This window comes from Peromyscus eremicus, chromosome 15 (assembly GCF_949786415.1).
Source record: "Peromyscus eremicus chromosome 15, PerEre_H2_v1, whole genome shotgun sequence".
Lineage (NCBI taxonomy): Eukaryota > Metazoa > Chordata > Mammalia > Rodentia > Cricetidae > Peromyscus > Peromyscus eremicus.
This window is the reverse complement of record NC_081431.1, coordinates 85,603,370-85,614,660: the sequence shown is the minus strand read 5'-3', so window position 1 is coordinate 85,614,660 and position 11,291 is coordinate 85,603,370. Positions and strand designations below refer to the sequence as shown.

At 45.0% G+C, this 11,291-nt stretch overlaps 1 protein-coding gene across 1 annotated transcript in view; it reads right to left on the bottom strand.

The window, feature by feature from the left end:
- Nucleotides 1-331: 331 nt before the first annotated feature.
- Nucleotides 332-11,291, bottom strand: part of Tnfrsf11a (TNF receptor superfamily member 11a) — a 52,167-nt gene continuing 41,207 nt past the window's right edge. Inside the window, exon 10 of the mRNA XM_059280207.1 lies at nucleotides 332-842. Coding sequence (XP_059136190.1) covers nucleotides 490-842 — 353 coding nt within the window. The 3' untranslated portion in view covers nucleotides 332-489. The remainder of the gene's footprint in view (nucleotides 843-11,291) is intronic.

The following is an 11,291-nucleotide window of genomic DNA, read 5'->3' as shown; positions in this document are numbered from 1 at the left end:
GAAAATAAAAGTCTCTCTACTCATTTCTTGCACTTCACTGCCCAGCTTTACACATCTGGCCTTTTCTGAAAGTGCTTAGAGGACACTGGCAAAAGCCATCACCAGACCACTGTAGGACGGAGTGCAAAATAACGTAAAGGAGACAGCACCTTCAGAATTGTCATGAAAACCCTTAAATAGTCAAGATAGAAAGAAAAAGGAGAAAGTATCGAGAAGCACACTACAAAAGCAAGTGAAATATAAATACGGGGCTGGGGTACAGACCTCAGTAAGGTAGGATACCAACACTGAAAAAAAAAAAAAAAGGCGGGGAGCAAACTGAAGGACACCGGGTGGTGTGAGTCAGAGGAGAGAGGCACAGGAGGAAGTGAGAGGTGGGCTCCACCACCACCACGCCAGCAGCCCGCACCTGTCACAGGTGCGCAGTGGCTAGCCACAACACATCTGTTTGGGGAAAGGCAATGGTGCCCAGCGCCCAGGGCAAGCAGGTCATTCTGTGCAGTGTCCCGACCCCCGGGTACGGGGTGAGGCCTGCACCCCACCCTGCTCCTGAACTGGCCGCGATGTCCCGTCCTTCGTCCGGGAAGCGCCTTGCTCCTGCAGCCCTGCCCCGGTGGCGCGCGTGTCTGGGAAGCCCGGCGCCGTGCCAGCAAAGGAGTCTCTGCTCGCCAGCGTCTCCTCCTGCACCGGGCGGCCCACCGGCTCCGGCTCGGGCTCCGGCTCCGCAGGGCCCGGGCCTTCCTGCGAGGTCTGGCTGACGTACACCACGATGATGTCGCCCTTGAAGTTCATCACTTGCCCGCTGGAGATGAAAGTGGAATTGCTGTTTCCCGTCACGTTCCCTACAAGGGACAGAACATAGAGAAGCTGCATCAGGGACTACAGGATGGCATTTGGAAAGCTTGGATCACCTTAGCGGGCCACAGGGGCGCGGGAGGAAAAAGTGAAGAGATGGTAATGGATGCAAGCCTATGGGTCATTCTTGTGTTTCATCTTCTCATACCTCATGGGGATCCCACACAACTCCAGGACACGGGCAGGAGAACCCACCTGGATTCTGGAATCTAGACAACATTCAGTTGGAGAGAAGCGGAAAGGAAGAGGAGGAAGAAAGCTTCTGGGGTGGGGATAGAATAGTAGCAGAGGAAAAGAGAGGAAAGGGAAGTACAGGCGGTGGCCCAGCTGAACGGACCTATTCACTGGAGTAACTGAGGCATCGCCTTCACACCCACTTCCAAAAGGATCTTGATGTCTCAGCCCTGCAGGATGACCATGGAGCTAAGTGGGTTCAGAGTTTAGTGGACGTTAATAAAATTCAGTTTCTCTCCTCTAAAGGGGGAGGGGGCGCAGCAGTTCTATAATTCCTTGGTGGATAACTGGAAGTGATCAGTCTCAGATTAATAAAACTTTGGGCAAGCAGGAAGTCTAACAGACTTCAGGAACGTGTTTCCTTTTATTATTATTCTTTCATTTAAAGATCTAATTCCCAGAAATCTCCCAGGTGGAAAAAAGCTGCCCAAACCCCCAGCATTCAGCATCACAACAGAACCTTTTGGTCTGTTCAGGGGACGTGAAAGTGGTCTCCAGTACTCACCATTCACACCTATCTTCTGCTGTGAACCAGCTCAACAGTAATTATACAAATACGATGAAGTTTCATCACCCTCCCTGAGTGAAGTTTCCCCAAATTTAGAAGGTCTTTTTTAGACAGTGACTATTGTGCTATGGGCAGCCAGGAAACTCATTTAGGGTTGCCTTCCTCCTGCAGGTGGGTTACCTCCTGAGAAGCCAGTGTGGAGCCACAGTGAAAAGCCCATGGGAAGATAAAGATTTTAAATGTGAGCAACAAATCCAAAGACACAAAGGTCTGTGATTCCTGCTGTTCCCCCACAGGGTAGGTAGCTTCAGGAACTTATCCCTCCCTACACACACACACACACACACACACACACCACCACCACCACCACCACCACCAACAACAACAACAACAGCAACAACAACAACATCAGGGAGCCTAGCTTGTGTTTCTGCCTCCCTGCTCACTCAGAAGTGTGCACTAAACAGACGTCATCTACGACTTTTTCTTGCACCTGTTGTTAGTTCTCATCTGTTTTTACCAGATAAACTCATTAGAGGAAAGTCAAGCAGGAAACCAAGGTAACACATACATGTCGTAAATGTTTCATTCTAACTAAATGCATGCCATATGTATTTAATAAAATCGGTAATTGTGAGTTGCTTTGAAGTATGGCTTTCCTGGGTACAGTCATTCTACTGTTTTATTATGACATCATTTACCGCTTTTGTTCTTTGATATGTTAAACCACAGAGGGCCTCTCTAGCTAGTGCAGGACTGATTTTTAATTCTGGATTTAATCTCATCTCTTCTTTCTGCTTGTCAGAAGTCATACTTAGATTTGTCTGGTGGTGTCATGGTACACGGGATTTATTTACCATTTACATGTTTATCTTCCAACAAATCAGTACGATGAGGCCACCTTGTTTATTTCTCCTTTGTCAGGATCTTAGTTCATCTGAGCCCAGTAAAAACCTGAGCTTTCTTGTCATCCCACACACAAAAAATGTGTAACATTTTGCATCTTGAGCATTTCACTCTAAGCCATTTCACCTTAACAAATTTATCCTGATAGTACGTAGTATCCTAAAAATCCTAACATACACTCTTGTGTTCCATTTTTGATTTCAGTGTGGGACTCAATCCCTTTAGCTCACAGAACATAGTTAAACAATCCACAATCATTTGCTTCATAGAATAATGAATGTCATTCTTGGGAGGCATGGGTCAGGCAGAAGGAACAAACAAAGACCTTTTAAATTGCAGACAGCGAGTTAAAAAAAAAAAGTTACCTAGAAAGAGAAAGAGATTATCAACGTTATTTGTCAGGTTTTTTGGGGTTTTTTTGTTTGTTTGTTTTAATCAAAGGCTTGAGTTATGGGCCAGCATGATGACTCAGGGTAAAAGCATTCTTCCAAGCCTGATGACCTGAGCTCAATCCTCAAATCCTGTGATGCAAGGAGAGTACCAAACTGCCCTGAGAATTGTCCTCTGATGTCCACATTTACACTGTAGCATGTGTGCATCCACCACATACATCACACACACACACTACATAAAATAAAAACGTAAAGGAATGATTTATGACACAAACAATCTTTGATCAAGTTCACCAGGCGAAAATTTGTGGGAATCAACTAATACAGACTAAACTTTAAAAAAAATAATCCGAGGGCTGGAGAGATGGCTCAGCAGCTAGGGGTACCGGCTGCTCTTCCAGAGGACCCAGGTTCAGTGCCAGCACCCACAGGCAGCTCACACCTGTCTGTGAAGAACCCCAGTTCCAAGGCTTCTGACACCCCCACACAGACATACATGCAGGTGAAAACATCAGTGAAAATAAAATAAAAATAATAATAATGAAGAGAAACTTTAAAAAATCTTACTGATTTGCCAGTACGTAAAAGGCAGAAGGATGCCACTGTGGACGCGTCACCTGCACACCTGCCAGGGCCACATGCACAGAAGACTTTGCTACCATCACCACCTTGAGATTCCTATTAATTTTTACACCAAGTGTACTGCACTTTTGTTCTTCAGTAGGCTCTGCTAATTATGTCAGTGGTCCCGAGATGCTGTGTGGTAAGACCACAGATGCTCTGATTTAGTATCGCTGTTTTAGGAGGTAACATCTAATAAGATGGCCGTATTTCAATATTGCACAAGTGTTTGCCAATCTAATTTTCTCTATCAGTGAACTAGACACTCAATAAGACAGTGGATTGTAGATATCTGTTGATAACCCCACTCTCTTATTCTCTGTCTGTATTTCCCTAGGCTAGCCCCAAACTCTTTACACAGCTGAAGGTGCCCTTGAACTTCTGACCTTCTAGCCTCTATCCTGTGTGCTGAGGCGGCAGGCTTGCTGTGGCCACAGGCATGTACCACTCTGCCTGGTTTTATAGTGCTGTGCATTCAACCCGGGGCTTTGTGCAAGCCAGGCAAACACTCTGCCATCTGAGCTATGTCTCCAGCCCCATTGCTCTTAAAACACAGACCTAAGATACGTTTTCCTGATGTTTAAGCCTCTTGCCACTTGCTGGAGAACTCGCAGGAACTTTCTGGTGATGGAGAATTGAGTCTGCACCTCTGGGAATGGGTCTACACAGTGTGTCAATCAGATCTTCAATGTTTTGATACAGTGTTTGGCTTAGTTTCTTTAAAGCAGTGTGAGAATGAAAGATTATTTCTGAAGACCTGAGTGCAGACACCTAGAGTTTGCTCCCCCAATCTTGCCCAGCCCTCTCATCTACTTCAAATCCAATGGCAAGGTATTTTTAGCAACTCATTCTTTGAATAGTACCAAAGCTTTCAATAGTTTTTATAGCAATAATCCCCTTGCCTATCAAACTTACTATTTTTTGAAAGCAAATATAACAGTTAGGCCCTAAAGTACAATGAGATCAGCTCACACTCGCAGTCCTGGGAACATGCATGGGTTCTAGTAAGCACGGCCTTTCACTGGTGGGAGCAGGTGTGGTGTGTGGCGCGTGGTGTGTGTTTGTGTTGTGATTGTGCACGGGTGTCTATACATGACTATGCATGTGTGTGTGCACATAAAGGACAGGTTGATGCTGGGTTCCGATTGCCTTACTTTTCACATTGTTTCTCTCCCCTGCTGGCCGTTGCCAGGGTTACCGACGTGTGCTGCTGCACCCTGATTTTACGTGTGTGTTGGGGATCTGGACTCAGGTCCTCATCCCTGTATGACAAGTGCTTTGCCAAGTGAACCACCTCCCTAGCCCCTAAAGCCTGTGTTTCTTCAGAGGCCTGGTGCTTTTACAGAAGACTCATGAATCCTCCAGGAGTACAAGCAAAGTGAGGCCTGTCCTTCCCCTTGCCTGCCTTTCTCCTGCAGGGCTTCCTTCTCACATCCACTTTAGGCTGATTGTATTTATAATGAAAGGTGGTGGGAAGCATGTGAGAGAAAGAATCAACGTCAGGGAAAACAGAAGCTTCCAGAGACAACTGGAAGGAGAAAACTGTCCCAGGTCTGCTAGCCGTCACTTACTGCACATCCTATTCCTGCCTATGGAAACTTCTGGACCTGGCTTGGCCTGGTCACTGCACCTCACGGAGCCAGAGTAGCCAATTCACCCAGACTTGTATTTCCTCGTACTCTATGGAGCAGCAAGCCCTTTCCAAGGCAGAGTAATCCAATAAAATCCATGCCACGGGCACCGATTTCAGAGGTGATAGCTTGGTGCTTTAAGGCATAAGCTTCACCGTTGGATTATGGTTGCACTGCTTACTAGCTTCATGATCCTGGATGAAGAACTTACTCCACAGGACTTCTGGAAGTAATTAAGATAATACATGCAAAGTTCTTAGTACATGGTAATGAAAAGCTCTCCATGTGTGCACTGAATGTATGCACAGATAATATGTGGGTGGGTGCACATATGGAGGCCAGAGTCAAGTGCCTTCACACTCCACTTGATTTTATGAGACGGTGTTTCTCACTGAACCTGGAGCTCACTGGTTGGACTGGCTGGACAGGGAGCTCCTAGGGTCCACCTGTCTCCATGTACCAGCGTTAGGATTACAGTTATACACTGCCACATATGGCTTTTTAAGTGAGTGCTGGGATCCACTTGACACTGAGCCGTCTCCTTAGCCCCTAGTAATGAGTGTGTGTCACTGATGGGACTGTAAGCTTTAGGTGGTCTCAAATGCTGTCTGAATGCGATGGAGCTGGTAAACAGTATTTGAAGGCTACTCAAAATTAGGACTTTAAAGCCTGAATGACGTGGAGAAGTTTTTTTACATTTAAAATGGGTTAGTTGACTTAACACTAATTTAATGGGACTTAGCTAGATAAACATTCAGATATCACGACAGTGTTAAAAATGGCACCAAAACAATGGGAATAATGAACAAATGATCAGCTTCATTCTAGTCAGAAAGATGTTTACACTGTACTAAATCTACGCTTTACACAGAAGGCTCTTTCTATATTTCCTTTTAGAAAATGCCTTTCTCGGGCAGAAAGAATAGGTTGGTTCTGAGAAAACACTTCCTGGCAGAATTTGCATGCTTAAGCAAGGGAATGCACTCCTTTCTTCTCAGAAGCATATTATGTTGTTTAAGATGCATATCATATGAATATTAAATCACAAGAGGCATGCCAGATAAGACTACCAAATTGTCATGGAGATTTCTCCATGACGAGAACTAAAAATATACACGAATAACCTCAAACATTTTCTATTTCACCCATGTGCTCCTCATGCGGCTTTCCTTTTTATGGCATTGCAAGTTCCGGTTCAAGCATTTGGGAGAAATGGAGCATGTGATACACGGGAAGGAAGTAATGTATAATAGTTCCATTCTGAATCATGCTAAGAATTATTTAGAGGTCTTATGGAGCAAACCCTTCCCAAACGTGGCCTGTTGGCTCAGAACAGAAGATAGCACTAAAGAAAAATATGATCACATTTTTCTTTTTTCCACTTTCATATGTGTGTGTAGTATGTATGTGTATATGCATGTATTTGCATGTATGTAAGCACATATATACGGGTATGGGTGGGTGTGCATGTGTGCAGGGTACGTGGAGGCCCGAGGTTGATGCTGAGTCTCTGAGAAGGGTGATTGAGAATATCACTCTTCCACCTCGCACATGGAGGCAGAGACTCTCAGTCAAACCCAGCACTTGCTTATATGGCTAGTCTTGCTTGCTTTGGGGATCCTCTGTCTTTGCTTTCTGGGCCTGGAATTACATGCAGACTTCCACATGAACCTGGTGTTTATGTGGGTCTGGGAATCTGAACTCTGGTCCTCACACTTGTGCTGATGTGTTTTAAACACTGAGACATCTGACAAGACCAATTTTTTCACATATATATTTTGAAATAATGTGTTGACTTTTAATATTAATGAATGCCAGATATTACTGGCAAGTAAATTATAAAATGCCAATTTTAACTTGAAGCTTCAGGGCCCAATAACTCCTTATTATCTACTTTATGATACTTAGATCAAAGGGGAACTCAAGTTGGTGGCTGACATGTGTTGACAGTGAGCGACATGAGAAACAGAGAGCTGTCCTTGCCACTGCAGGGAGGGAAAAGGAGCAAAATTTGGACAGGAAAACCTTTCCCCACCCTTTCAGGATGGAAATGTCTTTCCTAAAGTGGCTCAGGGATGGGGATGAAGATGAGAAAGGCCGGCAGGTGTCTTCCTCCTCCAGTGCCCTGGGCACCCAGGACTCTGCTAGGGAGGGTCTGGACTAATGGTTACAGCAGCTTGACTTTGCTCTGCTCTTTCTGGTTCTACTACCTGGTGCAGGTAGAAGTGTCCAGGATGGTCAGGGCCAGTTCTTCAGTCCCCTTCTCCCCTCGTTTCCAAGAGCAGACCATAGACATGGGTGGCTGAGAATCCATTGGTAAACATGGAAATGATAATTTCCTGTTCATGTGTTTATTGTGTCTAAACAAATGAGCATAAAAATAGATGTTCATGGATTTACAGAGACCAAGCCACCTTTGGAGATACTCAAAAGCAGAAGGCTGAGAAACTAATGAGAATTCCTAATGACTGCTTGTGGCTGCTGGCAAGGTTAACCCTCACTGTCACCTTGACTGGGTTTAGAATTGCCTAGGACTCCAGATCACATCTGGATGTGTTGGTGGAAGCACCTCCAGAGTGGATTAACTGAGAGTGAAAGGTCCTAAATGTGGGTAGCACCAACTCACAGTAGTGGGGGGTGGGGGGGGGCAGATGGAACAGAACGGCAAAGGAGAGGACCATCAAGCTGTGGTCATGTGACGCAAACTGATCCACCCCGCCACACCTTCCCCAACATGCCAGACTGAGCCATGAGACATAAACCTTCCCCCCTCTGAGCTGCTTCTGTCAGGTATTTGCATAGTAACATGAAAGATAACTAATGCATTGCTGACGGGTTGCTGATACAGGCTGTGATAGTTATCTAGGCTTGGTGAGAAAAGCCAGCATCATGACAAACAGGCCACAGATTCAGCAGCCAGGCTGCAGAAGGACTTCACTTCTGAAATGATAGGTTCTTCTTACATTCCTTATCATCAGTCCATTCTTATTTTCAAAGCTCCAGACACTCCATAAAAGTTTGGTAGGAAAGAACATGGAGCTGAAGTCTATCAAGAAGTGTTGGTGTCCTGTAAACAAGCAACCCGCTCCAGCTCAGAAATGGTTAAATGAAATGGATGATTTTGGAAGCTGAAGCCAAGTGACAGGTCAGCAGAAGACACAGTAAACACAAGCAGCTGTTATCTTTTCTCTAGAATATCAACTCACTAGCAGGACAGTGAAAATTCTCCTAACTCCCTGTAGGAGGGTGTGGTGTCTGGACAAGATGGCCCCCATAGGCTTATATGTTTAAATGCTTGATTCCCAGTTAGTGTAACTATTTAGAAAGGATTAGGAGGTGTGGTTTTCTTGAAGGAGGTGTGTTACTGGGAGTGGGCTTTGAGGTTTCAAAAGCCCAAGCCAGGCCCAGCCTCTCTCTTGCTATATTTCTGCCTCCTGCTTGTAGATCAGGATGCAAGCTCTCAGTTTCTGCTCTACATCGTGCCTACTTGCCACCATGCTGATTATGGACTAACTCTCTGAAACCATAAGCAAATCCCCAATTAAATGCTTCCTTGCATGAGTTGCCTTGGTCATGGTGTCTCATCACAGCACTAGAACAGTGACTAAGAGGGAAGCTGGTACCAGGGACTGAGGTATTACCATGATGGGCCTGACCAGGCTATTTGGAGGGTTAGTAACACTGGGAACTTTGGACTAGAAATTTGATTGAATGCTGTAACTGGGGTTAATGGGCTTTCCTAGTAGGAACTTGGAAGACACTAGTGTTGAGAGCAAATATGGAGGCCCAACTGCAGAGGTTTCAGATGGTAACAATATTAGTGGCTAGGGTACAGACTATTCTTGCTGAATTGCGGCAAGGAATGTGGATGCTTTATGCCCTTGTCCTAAAAGTCTGTTGGAGACAAAATGGAAGAGCTTTAGGTTAATGTCATTAGCAGTGGAGCTTTCGAGACAGCCTAGTATTGACTGTGTCCTGTGGTTATTAACGGTCACTCTTATGCAAATCTATAATGAAAAAGAGCAAGCAAGGCAAAAAGAAATACAAAACATACAGTTTGAAAAGAAAAAGAGAACCAGGAAATGTAACGTAACGCTGGATCCCAGTCTTGTACTCAAGGAAATGAGAAGTCTAAAAGAAAGGCCAGATGCTTAGTGGAATAAATAGAGTGGTGCCCTCAGGGCAAGACCCCACCCAGCTAAGCTTGTGAAAAGAACAGGCCTAAGGAGTTATTTGTTCCTAAAGAGAGCTACAACAAAGAAAATCCTGTGCAAATATAACTTAAGGATAAGGGAGTTTCCAGCTCCAGTAAGCAGCTAAACTTGGCCATTGCAGCCACACAGTTCTGGAATTGAGAGTGTAGGTGTAAAGGGGTCGTGGAATCTTCCTCCATGGTTACATAGGCCACGTGGTAGGGGAGTCCCTGACTAGGGACCAAAGAGGCCACTGTGTGAAGCTGTGAAGGTGAACTCTGGATTTCATTGGAGATCCATGGGATATCTGCGAGGAGAGCTGCACAGAGGGTGTTGAACCAGCCCCAGAAAAAGGGGTATTGCAGTCAACAAAGCTGGAAAGAGTGGGGGAACCAGAGCTGTCAAACTCTGACATCAGACATGGAGCTCCAAGATCTGGAGTTTGCCCTGTTGGGTTTCAGTCTTGCTTTGGTCCAGTATGTCCTCAATATGACTTCTTTTTTTTTCCTCTTAGAGGGGGGGAGTTACAATTAAGACATCATCTTGAGTCTCAGAAGAAACTTAGGCCTTTTTTTTTTTTTTTTTTTTTTTCTGAGACACGGTTTTTCTGTGTAGCCCTAGCAGACCAGGCTGGCCTCAAACTTATAAAGATCTGCCTGACTCTGCCTCCCAAGTGCTGGTATTAAAGGCATGTGCCAACACCACCCAGTGAGACTTTGGACCTTTAAACAGGTATAAGACTGTGAAAGACCTCAGGTACTTTGAAGTTTGACCTAACACACTTTGCATTATGATAGGGATACAAGTCTATGGGGACCAGGAAGTGTAATGTGGTGGTTTGAATAATAATGGCCCCAGAAGCTCACATATTTGAATGTTTGGTTCACATTTGGTGGATTGTTTAGTAAGAATTGGAGATGCCACCTTGTCAGCGAAGGTGTGGCTTTGTCCAAGGAGAAATGTCACTAGGGGTGGGCTTTTAGGTTCCAAAAGCCTGTGCCAGGCCCAGCCTCTGCCTCCTGCCTATAGATTGGCTCTCAGCTGCTGCTCCAGTATCTGCCTGCTTCCCGCCATGCTTCCCGCCATGATTACGGAAACTCTGGAACTGTAGCAAGCCCCCAATCAAATGCTTCCTTTTATAAATTGCCTTGGTCACAGTGTCTCTTCGCAGCAATGAACTAGAAATTAAGATTGTTACTAATGGGATTGTAACTAAGGGAACCATCATGAGCCCAGAATTAAGCATCACTTAAGAATTAAGGCCTGGTTGTTTAAGACACAGTGTAAAGCATGCTTCCCTTTTACTGGTCTCTGTTACTAATTCTTACTGCTTGTTAAGAGGCAGAGCATCACTAGAGTAGACTTAACCACGAGGAGTATTTTTTCAGGTTGTCTCTATTTGTGGAACTCTTGGAACAGCTATTCCTGTTTTGTGAAAGGCTGGCAGCATATGCTGGAGATTGGCTCAGCAGGAAGAGTCACTTGCTGCCAGCCAGAGGTTGATCCCCGAGACTCACACAGTGGAAGGAGAGAACAGATTGCCAAAAACTGACTTCTACACAAGAGTCATGGTGCATGTGCACACACTTGCACACACACACACACACACTAAATAAAATTAGTTTTGTTTTTTTTTAAAAAAGATGGCATGGTACTCTTTCCTCCAGAAGTCCCCAGCTACAATCATTTCCTCAGAAACCACTTGATTTGGCTATCAGGTTAAGTAAACAGAATAATACCCTGGCATAAGATCTAAAGTCCCAGGAGAAGAGGCTACCTCCTTTAAGTACTGAGAGCATGATGCCTTGTAGGAGGGTGGGCGCAGGTCCCCAAGCATCATCACCCACTTTCACACACATTTTAGAGTACGAACTATGACAGTTTGAAAAAGCTAAGAATATATTACTTTGACCATAAGGACTGTTTGTGTAGAAGTAATTATGGAGAGCAT